This window comes from Coenobita brevimanus, chromosome 20 (assembly GCF_032717465.1).
Source record: "Coenobita brevimanus isolate Jiangsu-jjx chromosome 20, ASM3271746v2, whole genome shotgun sequence".
NCBI classification, from domain to species: domain Eukaryota; kingdom Metazoa; phylum Arthropoda; class Malacostraca; order Decapoda; family Coenobitidae; genus Coenobita; species Coenobita brevimanus.
In genome coordinates this window covers 18,555,175-18,574,393 of record NC_136973.1, presented here as the reverse complement: position 1 = coordinate 18,574,393, position 19,219 = coordinate 18,555,175, and the positions used below count along the sequence as shown (strand labels likewise).

The following is a 19,219-nucleotide window of genomic DNA, read 5'->3' as shown; positions in this document are numbered from 1 at the left end:
ATATGAGTGTATGGTTAAAATGGATTTAATTTTAAGTAAGTTACATGCTTGTAATTTCATATCAGATCTGTATTGCCAAGAAAACTAATAGCAATGAACACGTATCAGAAAAAATATATATAACAAAGCATTTTACCCTCAGTCCCTCAAAATTAAGAATACCTGCTTAATAATGTGACCATTCGAGTAACTCTAAACATAATTCAAAAAAAAAAAAAAAAAATCAGTGCACCAAGAGAAGGATTTGTCCTGAAAAGCGCACATAAAAATTTGTCTAGCCTTGAGGGGCTGCCAGACCCACCCCCTCGTACACCTATGCCCTCTCCCTCCATTTTTTATTACCTGTGTCTATTTGTTTGTGTGTCTGTGAACACGATATCTCCAAAAGTTGTTATTGTATTTCAATGAGATGTGGTGGATGGGTGGGCAGTGGGTCAAGGAAGCGTTGGTTAGATTTTGAGATGGATCCCAGTTCCGAGATAGGAATATATCATGAACTTCACTGGTGTTGGCGGAGGTAGGTGATCTCTGAGATTTAGTAACAGACCAGACTATGGCCGCAGAATTAATTTATTTACTATGTGAGATCGTAAAAATATTCATCCGATAGGAAACACGAATTATAGGAAAATACCTCAATTTTTTTTTTTTTTTTTTTGTAGCTGGAGGAGGTATGCACTTTCTGATGCTTTTCATTTACATTTTATTTTTTCTTTCCTTTTTCCGTTCTTTTTTTCTTTTGCTTTGAACGGAAGGCTTGTTTTTTTCGTGTATTTTCCACGTGAGTTTATAACCATTTTCCAAGACTGACAGCAAAAACCTTTTACCTGTATTCAGCAATGGGATATGGATGGAAAAAATTGAACACATAAAACTCAAAATACATGTGTGGCGAATTTCTGGGCAGTTCCATATCACGCGTCACTCTGCGGAGACAGAGTAGTTACTTGATACATGTAACTTCCTCAACAGCCAGGCAGGTGTTGGACGCCTTCACGTGGTGGTACTTATATGACTGGGCGGTGGAGCTGCCTGGTTAGACAAACGTCCCTCCATCCCCGGCCTATCCCCCGAAGGATGGTGGGCTGGGGAAGAGGGATAAGTTTAGTCTGTAGGCCATCGGGTTCACGTTTCAGATGAACCTGGGGCTACTACTACTACTACTACATCAACAACAACTACAACCACTGCTATAGCCATCACTACATCTACTACTACTACCATTACTAACACTGTTACTACTGCTACTACTGTTACTACTACATTTTTCTCGTTATATCCAAAGGGGTGCGCCCAGCATATCCAGTTGATGTAATGCTACATTCAGGTGACTCTACACTGAGTGACAAACAAAATGATTCCTTGTAGACCTGGAATCCGTTTAATACACTGGGTGGTAACCATACAGCCTAATAAACACCCGGTGGACTAGTGGGTAAACGAGCTCAAAGAAGTCACCTACAGGGGCATGCATCCAAGGATTTGTTGGGATTTGATGCTTATATACACTACTCAAAGACGAACGACTGGTCACTCCCTCTACCCCTTCCAGTACAATGACCTAATGTGTATTTTACGACTGCGTTCTCCGGGAGATGTACTCAGCTTAGGAATGTCACAGGGTTTTTAAGAGTATACAATATTAAAGAATAATATTCAATAATACTTGAGAGCAGGACAAAGAACTGACTTGTGAAAATCAAGCAATGATTACTTTATGCCGGCTTACTTCGCCGATTCTCTAAGGACGAGAATTTATTTACTTTCTCAGCAGTACACAGCAAGACTAATTACTCACAAATGCTGTTTATTAGTACTGCTAGCCTCACGAGAAAGTGACTCCACCCCTGACAATCAATAACTAATGCTATTAATGATAAACAGATTCTTGCTGGTGCATTAACTCCAAGTCGGCACAACGGATTTAAGTTAATACAAAAGGACTAGCCTAAGTACCAGTTATGAATAATGCAAAACGTTTATGCAAACTAGGAGCTGCAACTAGAATAAGCTTAATATGGAAAATAAAACACGAGTTTACATTACATTAAGCTCAAGAAAAAGAACTGTTAAATTATTGATTACAATAAGTTTACGTTACATGTTTCAAAATGAATTCAAAATAAGGAGATCGCACTCACTTTCTTACTCAAAAGGTAAACTCTTAAACCTAGGAAAAACGAAAAGAAAATACTTGTCAGAAAAGTGGACTAAGCGGATGACTGGGCGTCGTTGCTGAGGAAGGATGCTGCACACGCTGAGTCTCTGGCCAAATCACGCTAGGTGGGAATTTAGGAACTGGACAACGGCGGCACTGCTACAGACTGGGCCCAACCTGCTTCCGCGGCGCTCAAATCTTGACTGATTCAAATCGTGAGAGAGAGGCGAGTGTCGGGCCGCACTTGCTACCGGCCAACGAGTGTGAGCGATACACACCCGCAATATCACTCAGCGGAGGTGCTAACATCGCGCACAAGGACGATCACTTATGAAACAGTGAAAAATGTCCTGAAAACATTCCCTATTGGGTGAATACGTGGCGGTTGACTGAGTGATACACACTGGGATTCCACTAGAATTCGCGGTTTCCCACCAAAGTTTAATGTCACAAGTCTATTCAAATACTTAATCGCGCCAACCCGTGACAAGGAGAGACTTTTTGAACTGGAGGAAGTAGAGATACAAAGCCTTTTATTAAATATTTTATTCCCAGGATGCTCTTCGAAACCAAAAATAAAACTGTAGACAATAACATAATCAAAAGAATCTAAATGTGTGAACTAGTACTCTGCTGACGGTGCAAAGGAGGCTCGCTGGTACACTGATTTGCAAAGAGAACTACCATTAGCAAAAAATATGAAGGAATGGATACAGAAAATTAAGGAATAATAGCAATTGCTGGAGCTAAAATATAATAAACTTTCATATGCTTTATGGTAAAATTTGTTTGGGTGAAATACGGTAGCTTTTCTAATCAAGGATATTCTCTCTCTCTCTCTCTCTCTCTCTCTCTCTCTCTCTCTCTCTCTCTCTCTCTCTCTCCAATATCCCGCCTTCAGTCCAGTTCATTTATGCACAAAAATTCCTTCCCTCTCACAATGGCCCCAAACACTTGTATAATTCATTGTCTATTGTCTCCTCCCAACACTGTTTTGATTTCATTCCACTCGCCTACTTTTTATCACTTCCTCGTGCTTGGTATGGCTTTGGCTTGCTTTCCTCTTGTTTTCCTTTCATCTGCACGGTATTGGGAGGTCGGTTTGCCTTAGTTTCCCTCCATTTTGTCCTTAGATGAAGAATTAGGGAAAGTTGCAAAGCACACAAACAGGGCGAATGGAAGGGCAAACTTTCACCTTGTCCTCGTCGCTTTGTTAATGAATTTTGGCGATTGTGCTTCTTGGAGGTGTGTGTGTGTGTGTGTGTGTGTGTGTGTGTGTGTGTGTGTGTTTTATTTCTGTGCTTCGTTTACAGCACCATACACTGTCCAGGCAAAAAAAATGAACACAGAAATAATTGCTTACTGTCCCGTCACAACAGTTTCTGCCCCTCTTGGACCCTCTCTCAGTTTATATATGATATGTTTAATCTCCCTGTCCCCTCCTTTCCCTGTTTTCTTCAGTGTATATATATTAGACTAAGGGAGACTCACCTGAATCCGTGACGTCTAAGGAAGTGAAATAAAATGGGGTGATAATGCTTTCCTTGTTGGTCAAATGCTTACCACTTTCAACAGGCTCCCGCGCACGCACGCACGCACACACACACACACACACACACACACACACACACACACACACACACACACACACACTAACCTTAAATATAGTGGCAGGCAGGTGGGAGTCGTCCTCTTCTAGCACGACCACTTCTGCCAGGTCGTTTGTGAAGGCGGGAGGGTTGTCGTTCACGTCGACCACTGTTACCTGTACCATAGAGTGTACCACGCCACCCCCTGCCTCACCACGTACCACTAGCTCGTGCTGTTGGCGAGAGAGGCAAGGCTATGTTATGCTATGTTATGTTATGCCGTTATGCTATGTTATGTACCATAGAGTGTACCACGCCACCCCCTGCCTCACCACGTACCACTAGCTCGTGCTGTTGGCGAGAGGGGCAAGGCTATGTTATGCTATGTTATGTTATGCTATGTTATGTACCATAGAGTGTACCACGCCACCCCCTGCCTCACCACGTACCACTAGCTCGTGCTGTTGGCGAGAGAGGCAAGGCTATGTTATGCTATGTTATGTTATGCTATGTTATGTACCATAGAGTGTACCACGCCACCCCCTGCCTCACCACGTACCACTAGCTCGTGCTGTTGGCGAGAGAGGCAAGGCTATGTTATGCTATGTTATGATATGCCGCTATGCTGTTAGGTACCACAGAGTGTACCACGCCACCCCCTGCCTCACCACGTACCACTAGCTCGTTGGCGAATGAGGCAAGGCAATGTTATGCTGTGCTATGTTATGCTACGTTATGCTATGCTGTGTTGTGTTATGCTGTGTTATGTATCGTGCATTCTTCCAACCGACCTCCTGCGTCACTACGCACCACTAGCTCCTGCTGTTGGCGAGAGAGGCAAGGATATGTTATGCTATGTTATGTTATGCTATGTTGTTATGTTATGCTGTTATGTTATGTTGTTATCTTATGCTATGTTATGGTTTGGTATGTAATGCTATGTTGTGTTGTTATGCTATGCTATGTTATGCTGTGTCAGGTTATGCTATGTTGTTATTCTGTTATGCTGTTATGTTTTGTAATGTTATGTTATGTTATGCTGTTATGTTGTGTTATGTTATGTTATGCTATTTTATGCTATGTTATGTTATGCTATGTTATTCTGTTATGTTATTCTATGTCATGTTATGTTATGCTGTGTTGTTATGTTATGCTGTTATGCCATGCTATGATATGTTATGCCATGTTATGTACCATGCTTTGTTTCACCCGCCCCCCACCCTCACCACGCACCACTAGCTGGAAATGGTGAGGAAAGAGGCAAGGGTGTGTTATCCTATGTTATGTTACTGTTTGTACCTTGCATTCTTCCACCCGACCCCTGCCTCTCCACGCACCGCTAGCTCGTGATGTTGGGGAGAGAGGCAAGGTTATGTTATGCTATGTTATGCTAAGCTATGCTATGGTATGTTATGCTATATTATGTATCGTGCGTTGTTCCACCCAACCCCCTGCCTCACCACGTACAACTAGCTCATGCTGTTGAGAAGAGAAAATGTTATGTTATGTTATGCTATGTTGTGTTATGTTACGTTGTTATGTACCACGTGACTCCCCTGTCTCACCACATACGGTACTACTAACTCGTGCTGTAGGGGAGAGAGGCAAGGTTATGTTATGTTATGTTTTTGCTGTTATATTATGCTGTTATGCTATGTTATGTTATGCTATGTTATGTACTGATCATTTCACCACCTGACCCCCTACCGCATCCCTGTTGAGGAAGAGAAGCAAGACTACTGCTATGTTATGTTATGTTATGTGACGCTGTTATGTGATGCACTGCTAGTACATGCTGTTGAGGAAATGGAACAAATATTAGCTTCGGTTAGATTATCTATCTATCTATCTATATACCTAGGCTGCTTCCCCAAGGAAAGAGAGGTAGCCGAGACAGGACGACTCACTCTCCATGATTAGGTTAGATTAGGTTAGATAAGGTTAGATAAAATTAGGGCACGTTAAATGAGAGGTCTGGTTCGCTTGCGTTAGGATTCATTAAGGTCATGCTTGGTGAGGCTAGGTTAGGTTAGGTTAGGTTAGGTTTGGTTAGGTTAGGTTTGGTTTGGTTTGGTTTGGTTAGGTTTGGTTTGGTTTGATTAGGTTTGGTTATATTTGGTTAGGTTAGGTTTGGTTTGGTTAGGTTTGGTTTGGTTAGGTTAGGTTAGGTTAGGTTTGGTTAGGTTAGGTTAGGTTTGGTTTGGTTTGGTTAGGTTTGGTTTGGTTAGGTTTGGTTAGGTTTGGTTAGGTTTGGTTTGGTTAGGTTTGATTTGGTTTGGTTTGGTTTGGTTAGGTTTGGTTTGGTTAGGTTTGGTTTGGTTTGGTTTGGTTAGGTTTGGTTTGGTTTGGTTAAGTTAGGTTTGGTTTGGTTAGGTTAGGTTTGGTTTGGTTAGGTTAGGTCAGGACAGGTTAGACTAAATTAGGTCACCTGATGTAAGGTTAGGCTAGGTTAGGTGAAGCCAAGTAAGGTTAGTACAGGTTAGAGAGAGTTGGGTCAGCTGATGAAGGGTTCGGTTATAGTAGGTTAGGTTAGGTCAGATTGTTAGGTCAGGTGATGGAAGGTTAGGTTAGGTTTGGTCTATCTATCTATCTATCTATCTATCTCTATCTATATACCTAGGCTGCTTCCCCCAAGGAAAGGGAGGTAGCCGAGACAGGATGACTCACTCTCCATTTACTCATCCATTCAAACACATTCATTTGCATCTTAGCCCCAAAGGGGAGAACGGACAGATCCTCACCGCACCACACCGCACAAGGGTCAACTGGGCAATGCAATCAGTGACATCCGCAGCAGGGCCCGACAGCAGAACTGGTTTACCCCTGCCACATCATAACAGACCCATCCCCTTACCCGCACCTGACCTGACTAGCTGATCAAACCAAATGCGGGAGAATATCCCCTCAGGGCTGCGTCATCACTTATTCATTCACAATTTCTCTCCACTTATTTCTGTCACGCACAGCCACTCTTCCTTGCTCAACAGACATCCCTCTCGCATCCAGCGCTCTCTTCACACTGTCCATCCATCCTATTCGTGGTCTTCCTCTCAGCCTTACACCTCTCACATCAGATCTAGTTATCTTTTTCACCAATCGCTCATTATCCATTCTCTCCATATGCCCAAACCATTGCAACACCCTCTGCTCAACTCTGCCAGCCATCTCCCGAACAACTCCAGTTCTCCTTCGCACTTCATCATTTCGCACCCGATCCATACGCGTCACTCCACACATACTCCTCAGACATCTCATCTCCATTACATTCAAACTTTTCCTCTCTGCTACACCCATATTCCATGTTTCAGCCCCATATAATGCAGTCGGTACCACAACACCCTCATACAGCCTTCTCTTTACATCCATTCTAAGCGAACGACATTTAAACACTTTTTTCATTCCTCCCAGCACCTTTCCTACTTCATTTATTCTAAACTTCACTTCTGCATCTATTCTTCCATCCACAGCAACATGTGACCCTAGATATTTAAAACAATCTACCTCAAGCAACTCACCATTCAAAACTATATTTATCCCCCCTACCATCTATCAACCTCGTACACTTCATCACTTTACTCTTATTCTCATTTACTTTCAATTTCCTCCTTTCACACACCCTTCCAAACTCCTCTACCAACTGTCTCAATCTCTCCTCTGAATCAGTCACTAGTGCAGTATCATCTGCAAACAGCAGCTGCTTCAGATTCCACTCTCCTCCATCAACATTTACCAGACTCAGACCACCTAAAACTCTTGCATTCACCTCCCTTACAACACCATCCATGTAAATATTAAACAACCAAGGCGACATCACACATCCCTGTCGCAGCCCCACTCTCACGGGAAACCAATCACTCACAGCATTTCCCACTCTTACACACGCTCTACTATTTACATAAAAACTTTTCACCCCTTTTAGTAACCTACCATCAAGTCCATACAATCTTAAAACAGTCCACAAAGCCTCCCTATCAATTCTATCATACGCTTTCTCTAAATCCATAAATGCCCAAAACACATCCTTGCCTTTCGCTAAATACTTTTCACACACTTGTCTCACAGCAAACACCTGATCAACGCATCCCCTCCCTCTCCTAAAGCCACACTGCTCATCACTAATCACTCCCTCTGTACCCTCTCTAACTCTCATAATTAACACTCTACCATACACCTTACCTACAACACTCAACAGACTTATACCCCTAAAGCTAGTACATTCATACTTATCACCCTTGCCTTTATACAACGGGACCACACAAGCACTTGCCCAGTCAATTGGCACCATACCTTTCTCAAAGCACACATTCAACAATCTTACTAACCAGTCAACAATAGTCACTCTACCACCCTTCAGGCATTCCACAGCACACCCATCCATACCTGCAGCTTTCCCTGTTTTCATCTCCTTTACTGCCTTCTCCACTTCCTCCTTCGTGATCAAGGAATCATTCAACTCTCCCAACACATTTATACCTTGAACCATTCCATCCGCCACAATCTCAGCCACCCTTTCCTCCTCTACATTTAACAATCTTTCAAAATACTCTGCCCATCTCTTCCTTACTGCATCCATCTCAATTAACATCCTTCCATCCTCTGATTTTACTCGTTCTTCCTTCCCAGACTCTCCCTTTCGCACCCTTTTCACCTCCTTCCAAAACATTTTCTTATTCTGCTGAAAATTCTCTGTCAGCCGCCTACCCCACCTCTCATCTGCTGCCACTTTAGCATCACGCACAGCCCTTCTCGCTCTATTCCTCTTCTCCTTATACCTTTCATATGACATCTCATCCTTCCTCTGCAGCCACACTTCATATGCACGTCTCTTCTCAGCCACAGCCATACTTACTTCCTCGCACCACCATTCACTTCCTTTTCTTACACCACCACCCACACGTCTCACACCACACACTTCTTCTGCATGCCCCACCACAGCACTCTTAAACAACTGCCATTCCTCCTCCACGCTGTCATTTTCCCGATCTTTCACTGCGTTCCACTCATCTTTCAATTTCTCCTGATACTCTATCTTTTTCTCTCTTTTATCCAACTCACTCACTTTCAAAACCTCCCTGCCACACCTAACCCTCCTAGCTCTCATCCATCTCTTTCCTACTCTTAACTTTCCCTCCACCAGGTAGTGGTCAGACATACCTCCACCCTCCCCTCTCAGAACTCTCACATCCAACAATCTTCCTATTACATTCCTAGACACAACCACATAGTCCATCAAGGCTCTATCAACAACCCTTCCACCCTCCTGTCTCACCCATGTATACTTACAAATATCTTTCTTCTCAAACAGCGTATTCCCAATCACCATCTCTCGCTCAACACACATCGCTATCATTCGTTCCCCATTTTCATTTCTTCCAGGTTTGGTAGGGTAAGGAAAAGCAAGGTTAGACTAGGGCACGTTGGTCTAAGGGCCCGGACACACTTGCCCCCACACATTTGATCGACAAGACGAAACGAAGCACCGGGTTAGAGCTGCTGCAATATTCCGAGTCTGAACGTTGGATGGCCCCCTGGGCCTCGTTTCCTCTTGACGATCACATGTTCGGGGGCAGGTGTGTCCAGACCTTAAAGAGGTGAGGTGAAGTCAGGAGGGAAGTGATATGAAGTGAAGTGAAATAAGCTAAGTGAGATGATTTGTGAGATGAGGCACAAGATTATGAGTTGAGGTAATAAAGTGAGGTTTAATAAAGTGAGGCTTAATAAAGTGGCATGAAATAGAGATGAAATACAATGAGATGAAGTGAAATACAGTGAACGTACGTTATATAAAGTGAAACGATTAGAAAGAATGCGAGATGATATGAAATGTAATAATAGTGAGATAAGATATACAGTAAACGAAACCCACTGAGGTGAGGACAAAACAGTGAGATATATAAAGAGGTAAGATGCAGTGAAGTACAAGGAAATGAGGTGAAATACAGAGAGATATGAAACAGTGAGATAAAGAAGTAGGTTCAATGAAATACTATGAGGAGAGGTGAAATAAGTCAAATGTAATCGGATGTGACATTAAGTACAGTAGGTTAAGTGAAATGAAGAGAAGTGAAATACAGTGAAATGAGGTGAAATACACTGAGATGACGAGAAACAGTGAGATATGTGAAGTGAAAAACTCTGTAGCTTTCTTTCCTGTAACTTAATGACAGAAAAAGAAAATGCTGCGACTCTCCATTCTACTGCACTTCTTCGTGACAAGCATCCGATTCTAGTGATACTATATTGCCATAACTAAGCACTGGACGTGGTTTTAGGCCACGTTACAATAAATATGACATAGAAACATTAACATCTCAACTAAATTTCTTAACTTATAGCCAACTGTTACTCCCATTCTCTTCTGTATGTAAAATGGGAAATTATGGAAATCATCTCTGTATTTCCCACTGTTTATGGCAATTACTCTCATCGGTTAAAGAAGCTCCGTAACTCCTTTTCCTAAGCAATTTGTTTTGTTTCCTGCCCTATTCTGTGTTATAATTTCTTCGTGTCCTATTCTGTGTTATATACATCCTTCAAACATCGTGATACTTTGCATAAATAGCGTCTAAGGGGATATTAACTAGCCGTATCCAAAAATAAATCGCTAAGGAAGAGGTGTTAGGGAGCCTCTTCACCTGACGGGAATACAGGGTTATCGGTCTCTATCACAGGGAAACAAATGACATGGACAGGATTTTAATTCATTTTAGTGAGGCATCTTGCAGGGAAGGGATTACGAAAAGCGATTATCTACTTCCACCTTGAAAATCTATCCAAATCAATATTATACAGAGATAACATGAGCAAATAAATATATCTTACTTGAGAGAGAGAGAGAGAGAGAGAGAGAGAGAGAGAGAGAGAGAGATTAAAGCTAAGAATTGGCTGGAAAAGAGTAATTAAAGTGAGGTGTGTATCTAGACAGGGGATATGGTGGGTAAATATAATTATTGAAAAGGCTTGATTTATGAACGAACAAAAAGCATTACAAAACACACACACACACACACACACACACACACACACACACACACACACACACACACATACACACATACACACACACACACACACACACACACACACACACACACACACACACACACACACACACACACACAATCATCAGCAACACAACTACATAAACAAATCAGTATACTATTAATATTAACAGACAAATACACAAATATAAACATGTAAAAATTCATAAACATAGAGTGAGAGAGAGAGAGAGAGAGAGAGAGAGAGAGGACCATGACGGACTGTCCAAAGATTTCGTGGTTGTCATGGAGATCAAATTGGAGATATCTTGAATGCGAGCCAGTGTGTTTCCGATTCTCTCTCTCTCTCTCTCTCTCTCTCTCTCCCTATCGAATAACACAAATCATTTCCACCCAAGAGCATACAATGAGTGGTTCGGAAAACTGCAATTCGAGAAATGTATGCAATTACTGGCTGAACAATGCATTAGAGGGATTTATTGCCGTGGGCCATTATTTCAATTTGTGTATGTCAAATTGGGCGTGGGTGATTTTTTTTTCGTTTTTTTCTTTTCTTTTGGCTGTTACATCTCTCTCTCTCTCTCTCTCTCTCCCCCCCCCTCCCGTTTCCTTGCTCGTTGTTGTCGTGGGGGGGCTTCGGAGACATCGATGGGGACTTGATGTGTAGGGGAGCCATAGCAGGGTACCTTATTGTACTCCAAAAGTATAGGAGTCTGGTTGCTGGGTGGATGTCATATTTGTGCCTTCACTTTGCTCAACCCTCTCACCTCTCCTTGGGTCCCTGTCGGTGCCTCAACTAATTTTGCAAGGCCCTTTTCTTCTACTATTGCTTCTTCTTTCCTTTTCTCCTATCCTCTCTATTCTATTTTTGGCATTAAAAAGTGTGGAAATTTTCACGTTCATCAAAATTCTCATCTGTGACCTCGAGTAAGTTGCAACAGGAAGGACATGGGTGTGCCCGTGGGCTATTGGCCTGGCCAATTGTGGAGGTCACGGTGGTTCGGCACTACCCCAGTATGTGGACCTTTGCAGGGACAGATCTCTGCAGAGGCGGAACTGCTGCCAAGCAGCAGCTTTCGGTTCCAGGGGTGCTGTTGCTTGGCTGTGGGACTCTCGGCCAATAGCCGGTGGCCCAGCATTGTGCTGGAAGACTTGGTCCTCCCGCACAGTGTTGCTATCCCTTGTAGGGTAGGGTAGGGAGTGCATACTAGGAGCCTGACCTCTACTTGGGTCGTTGGCTGGACCTGTGGACTCCGCGTTCCGCCCAAATACGAGTAGTCCTTTCTTTTTCAACAGTCACGATGAGTTTTCCTGTTTCCTTAGAAAATTATGGATAGTGTTATAGGTTCCCCCTCCTCCGGTTCTGCCGATTGTTTGACCCCAACGACGACCCCGGCCTCTCTTCCAGGACTGGATACTGATACCTTTTCTCACCCCATTATGGTGACGACTCAGAGCTCCCTTTTGACTGTGGCCTCGACTTCTTCCCCTTCTCCTACACATTCAAGCATACTAAACACCTCGTCCTCTTCGCCTACTGTGTCTTCCACTCCTCCAGCTCCTGCTTCTTGTACGTCAGTCAGCCCTTCTACTATCGTCACACTTCACCCTTACCTTCCTTCTTTATCTCCTGCTTCTAATCCTTCAATATCCTCTGTTTCCCTCTCCCGACCTCGTCCTTCTTCCTATGTTGCTGCTCCTTCCCTCACCTCCTCAATTTTCGGTGCACAGACGTGGTCAAAATTTTTTAACATACAGGACACAACCGACGACCTCTCACTCCACCTCAGCCTCCTTCGACCAGTAGGCAGGGATGTCACCATCTCGGCCCGTCCGAATGGTTCCCGCCTCCTTGTTGTTAACAGTGCTGCCCAAGCCGAGAAGGTGACATCCCTAGTCAGTAATACAGGACAACCCATCTCCGTGTCCCCAGACACCCAACTCAATTCTACCACTGGTACTGTACGTCTACCATCCTCGATGTCCTTCGGCCAGAGGGCTTTCCCAGACTGCGCCAATGATATTAAACTAATTCTGTCAGAACAACACCACCCAATACATTCAGTTCAATGTTATTCAGTTCCTCCTCGTGGACGACGCCAAGAACCTGCAAATATTGTTAAAATTATTTTTGCCTCTCACGATCTGCCCCCCACGGTCATCATTGGAGGTACTATTCTCCAAGTGCGAGAATACATTCCATCTCCTCGCCAGTGCACATCTTGTTGGCGCTTTGGCCATCCAGCCAAGTACTGCAGATCATCTGCAGTCTGCGCCAACTGTGCACTGGCCAGTCATGCCACCTCAGACTGCACTTCCACCATCCGATATTGCCCTAACTGTCAGGGCGGCCATTCTGCCACCTACCGACAATGCCCAGTTTACCTCTTCGAGGCAGAAGTGTCCTCCGCCCGCTGGAAAACTGGCCTCTCCCTTCATGAGGCTCGTCGTAAAGTTCGCGGTCTCGGTCATCACCCGAACGTCACTTATGCACGTGTAGCCCGTCCTTCTCCCATAGTAACTTTGAATAACACAACTATTTCTTCAACCCCTTCTGTACCTGTCTGTGTATCAGCTGTCCCCTCTTCATCGCCTCTCTCCTCCTGTCTTCCCCCAGCTGTCCCCTCTTCATCGCCTCTCTCCTCCTGTCTTCCCCCCACTTACTCTATCCCTACTCCTGTACCTGTTGTCTCCTTTTCCCTTTCCCCTAGTACTTCCACCCCTCCCTCTTCTCTACCTAACCCTCCCTCTACCTCAACCCCCCCGTTACAGTCTCCTCTTGTTCCTGTCTCTAATTCTTTCTCTGTTTTAGATTCCTCTACCCCTACCTCCTCATCATCCTCTTCCTTACCTATTCCCTCTCCTCGTCCTTCCCCCCATTCCCAACCTCGTCCCTCCTCTCACCCCAGTTCTGTCTCTTCTACCAGCCGTTTGGCGCCTCTGGCCCAACGTACCATCCGACCCCCAGCCTCCTCTAATAGTAAACGCAGACTACCCACTGTGTCAGACTCTAAGTCCTCTCCCGTTCATCATCCTACTTCTCCAGCTCGTAAAGTTCGAGCGACGAATGCTCGTCCCTCTCAATTGATACACTCTGCCACGACAAAGTCCACATCTCAGCAGTCTTCTCAGTCACATCCCCGGACTACTCCACAGCCAGCTAATTGTAACAAAAAACCCTCCGGTGATGACGACAGTGAAACAATTCCTAAGATAATGGACTACGTTTTAACTTCTTCGCCAGATCCAGCAAACAATGCTGCACCCTCTGTTTTCACCCACTCTGTTGAAGTTCACTCTGTGCCACTTGATCTCCCTCCTACTCCTCTCCCTCCTTCATCCCCCCCTCCACCTTTCATCTCCTCCTCCTCTTTACCCTCCTCCTCTTCCATCTCTTCCAGTACTCTATCCCCTCTATCTCTCCCCATGCCTCCAGGCTATGGTGACCATCCTGCTCGTCCACCAGTTCAACCTTCTACCCCTATTCCTACCATCGTAACGACTCGATAATGCATGTTATTATTTTGTAATATTTCCAGTTTAACATATTTTACTTCCTTTGTATATTTTATCATTAATTTCTTTTTATCTTTCCTAGACTCTGTTTTTTCTGTTAGGTCTTATTTTTTATTTTGGTGTTTTAAAGTTTTAATGTCTATTTTACAATGGAACATTCGCAGTTTTACGGCCCATCGCAACGACCTTCGCTATCTTCTTTCAGTTTACTCTCCGTCCTTAGTTTGTCTACAAGAACCCCGTTTGCCTTCCCCTCTGGTACCCATACCTGGCTATTGTTTCTTGTTTTCCCCTGCTTCTCTTTCTGCATCAGCTATCCTAGTCCATCATACTGTTCCTTTCGAACATCTGTCCATTAATACCACCATTCCATGCCATTTTATCCGGGTTTTTCTCAAACATTGGATTACAGTGGTTTCTGTTTATTTTTCTCCATCCCAACCTATCGATTTCTCTGCCTTATCTCTTTTACTATCCTGATTACCCACTCCAATTTTATTGTTGGGAGATTTTAACTGCCGTCATGCCTTATGGGGCGACACCATTACTAATTCGCGTGGCCGCCAACTTGAATCTTTTATTTTTAATAATAATTTATCCTTATTAAATACAGGAATGTCAACGCACATTGATGATAAAACTCATACTTTCTCCTGTCTGGATCTCTCCCTGTGCTCCTCTTCTGTTTCTCTAGATTTCCATTGGTCTGTCCTTTCGGACGCCGTATATAGTGATCACTTTCCTATAAGGCTTACTTTCACTACATATTGTCCCATACTCAGGTCCCCTCGATGGAGTTTTCCAAAAGCTGACTGGCCAACATTTACTTCTTTAACCCTTCCTTCTATACACTCTTCTTCCTTCGATACTGTTTTAGATATGCTTACATATTTTAATGTATTAGTTCTGAGTGCAGCTTTGACAGCGATTCCTAGGTCGTCCCGTCCTTTTACTTCGAAGTGTGTACCTTGGTGGGATTCGGACTGTACTGTGGCACTCCGTGTTAAACGTGCACGTTGGAAGAGTTTCCTGCGCAAACGCAACACCCCGGATGAACAGAGTGCATTCCTACTGTTTAAAAAGGCTCGAGCTCTTCTTTATAAGACTGTTAAACGGGCTAAACGCCGTAGCTGGAGATTGTACGTTTCCACCATTACTACCAATACACCCATTGCATCCGTCTGGAAACGTATACGCAAGCGGGTAAACATCTTCCCATGCCCTCCCCTGTCCTACATTTGGATGGGGAGTCAGTTGCAGATGCTCATCTAGTTGCTAATGGCTTAGGTCTTCATTTTAGTAATGTTAGTAGCGGCTCTCATCTCTCACCTGACTTCCATACCCTTAAAGTTGCTACTGAATGTACCCCAGTTGTCTTCAAGCTGTCGTCTAGTCAGTCATATAACGCGCCAGTCACGCTCCATGAATTGTCGTCTGCCCTTCGCCTTTGTAAGAACACTTGTGAGGGCCCTGATGGCATACACTATAATATGCTCCGTCACCTTTCCCCCCAGGCCATGGCCTTGTTATTAACTATTTATAATCGTATCTGGACAGAGGGTATTTTTTCCTCCCTCTTTTCGTAGTGCCGTCATTCTCCCATTTCTTAAACCAGGAAAGCAAGGCCATGCCCCTCAAGATTATCGCCCCATTGCTCTTACTAGCTGTCTTTGCAAATTGCTCGAGAGTATGATAAATCATCGTCTTATGTGGCTCCTAGAATCCAAGCAACTTTTGTCCTCTTCACAGTTTGGTTTTCGAAAAGCTCGCGGCACCTTAACTCCCCTCCTAAATCTAGAGACTTATATCCGTTCAGCCTTTGCCATTCGACAATCTGTTATCGCGGTGTTTTTTGACCTTGAGAAAGCTTATGACACAACCTGGCGCTATCATATTTTACACACAGTTCGTTCTTGTGGTATTGATGGTAACCTTGGTGTTTTCTTAAAGAATTTTCTATCAGCTCGCTTCTTTAGAGTCTGTGTCCAGCATACTTATTCAGATCCATTTCCACAATACGAAGGTGTTCCCCAAGGCAGTGTTCTTAGCACTTCTCTGTTTTTATTGGCAATTAATGGGATTGTTTCTTGTCTCCCAGTTGGTGTCCACTCTTCTTTATATGTAGATGATGTTGCAATATATGCCTCAAATTCTGACATCTCTGCCCTTAGTGCTCTTATTCAACGTGCAGTTTCTGCTGCCTCAGAATGGGCCACTTCTCATGGCTTTCGGTTCTCTCCTCTTAAGTCTCATGCTATTACTTTTACTCGCTGTCATCATATTTCTCAACCACCTCTTTTTCTTTATGGTACTCCTCTCCCATACAAAACCTCCGCTTCCTTTCTTGGCCTTCTTTTTGACTCTCGTCTTACTTGGAAAGATCATATTACCTCCTTGAAAACCTCAGCCTTGCAACGCCTCCGTCTCTTACAAACTTTGTCTCATGTGTCGTGGGGTGCTGATCGGACTACTCTTCTTCGCCTCCATATTGTTCTCGTTCTCTCCAAACTTGATTACGGTTGCCAAGTTTATTCTTCTGCTTCAGACACCGTCCTCCAACAACTCGATTCTGTACATCATCACGGTTTACGTCTGGCTCTTGGTGTCTTTAAGTCCTCCCCAGTTGAGAGTCTGTATGCTGAATCAGGAGTTCCATCACTCTTCCGCCGTCGCGCTCTACTTTCTCTTCGTGCCTATGCTAAGTTGCACTGTTTTCCTCGTACCCCTTCTCTCCTTCCCCCCGGTCTTAACTTAGACAGGTTTTCTTCTCCTAGGACCAAGCCACCTTTTACAGTTCGAGCTCGTACTCTTCTCTCACACTCCTCCCTTACAATGTCTTTTTCCTCCGTGGCTACTTCCGCGACCCCATGTTTGCCCTTCCATTTTCCCTTATTCCAAGTCCAATTCTCCTTCCTTCATTCTCCGTTCCCGGTTTTCTGAGCATCTCTCCCACCATTCCTCTGCAATACCTATATACACTGATGGTTCAAAAATCCCTGCAGGTGTTGGATTTGCGATTCTCTTTCCTAACACTTCTTATCATTTTAGCCTTCCTGCTTATACAAGTGTTCTAACAGCAGAGTTATATACCCTTTTGTTTGCATTACGGTATATTTACCGTGCATCCTCTTCCTCATTTGTGATATTCTCTGATTCATATAGTGCTCTATCCCTTCTCCAGTCACCTTCTGCCTCTCATCCATTAGTCCTTCGTATCTTGGAATGGTTGTTCCGTATCTCCTCTCGTCGTAAAACAGTCCAGTTCTGTTGGGTCCCAGGACATGTGGGTATCACGGGCAATGAACATGCTGATCAGTTGGCTCGCATGGCAGTTAGCAGGGATGTCTCTCCTTCCTTCCTCATTCCAGTTTCTGATCTTCTTCCTGCTCTATCTTCCTTCCTTCAACACCGGTGGCAGTCTTGTTGGGACTCTGTCACTAATAATAAACTGCGTGTTGTTAAACCTTTTGTCTTCCCCTGGTCGACCCCCTGCCACCGTAACAGGAGGTGGGAGACCGCTTTAGCTCGTCTCAGAATCGGCCATACTAGACTTACCCACTCTTATTTGATGTCTGGTGGTCGCCCTCCCCTTTGTACTCGTTGCAATACCATTCTCTCCATACGGCATGTTTTCCTTGATTGTCCTCTTTACACTATACAGCGACGTGTTGCATTTCCTTTTTTGTCTCGCATCCAACGTACCCCTCTCCTTGCAGACTTTCTCCGAGAATCACCATATTTTTCCTTCCGTAATATCATGTCCTTCCTTACCTCTATTGGTCTTCTTTCTGACATCTAATTCTATTCCTTACCTCAGTAGTCCCATGTGTGATATGATATACTTCTTCCATTGACCCATTTCCTACATGACGCCGTGTCTGTGTTCCTGACCCACCCAATGTACATAACTTGTAGCCGATGATCCGGCTTTGTGCTGGATTTTGGCACTAGGTTCCTATTGTTCTTCTTCTTCTTCTCTCTCTCTCTCAACTTATGTATGTATTCCGATTTTCCTGGATCGCAAGCACACACACACACACACACACACACACACACACACACACACACACACACACACACACACACACACACACACACACACACACACACACACACACACACGGACGCACTTTGATCTACTCGTATTCCCCCAATCACCCCCTCTCTCTCTCTCTCTCTCTCTCTCTCTCTCTCTCTCTCCTTGATATAATTAGCAATCTTAAAATTATAGTTCCTGGAAGATATATTTTTAAATTAAATCTCTTAGGTATTCTTTAGCTTCATGTATGATTTTTATACCGTGTATCTGTCCTCATTTGGGGGGAAAGGTATTATTATTATTATTATTATTATTATTATTATTATTATTATTCAACCCTTTCAAATGTGACAGCAATTTCGTTTATTCTACATAACTCCAGAGAGAGAGAGAGAGAGAGAGGAAGGGAGAAGACTTTAACAGGAATGCCATAAGTACTGGACCTACCCAGGGGCGGGACTAGAAAAGCCTATGTCACTGAGTTACTTACAGACTGAGAACCTTTTTGATATTAGCTCTCTCCAGCTCCAACAATATCTCGAGGAGAAATAAAAGGGCCATCCTAGTATCCCCTAAGACGATCACTGGAGCCTTTATTCGTTTTCACAAAGATTCACAAGGAGAGATTAATAAATACTTTGAAAATGTTTTGTGTATATAATTCACTCTAAATAAAAAAAAATATATATGCTTTTGGAACCAGGTTTTGGGTTAGGATCACTCATGAAATATTCTTAAGTTTAGCTGACCCTCAACCCTTCCACCAAGTGTGAAGAAAATCAGATCAAAACTGTCCTCGTTATTTAGTCGTAAAATAACCACACAGGGGTCGACTTTGTGTCCCCTGAACGCTGACTAACTGGCCTTAAGATTAATGCCATCTCCTCTGCCACACCCTGAACATAAATACAATCCT

The 19,219-nt window shown here is 43.7% G+C and overlaps 1 protein-coding gene across 1 annotated transcript in view; it reads right to left on the bottom strand.

Moving 5' to 3' along the window:
- Positions 1 to 19,219, bottom strand: part of LOC145391921 (uncharacterized) — a 216,960-nt gene that overhangs the window by 114,555 nt on the left and 83,186 nt on the right. Inside the window, exon 4 of the mRNA XM_080266412.1 lies at positions 3,816 to 3,980. Coding sequence (XP_080122538.1) covers positions 3,816 to 3,980 — 165 coding nt within the window. The remainder of the gene's footprint in view (positions 1 to 3,815; positions 3,981 to 19,219) is intronic.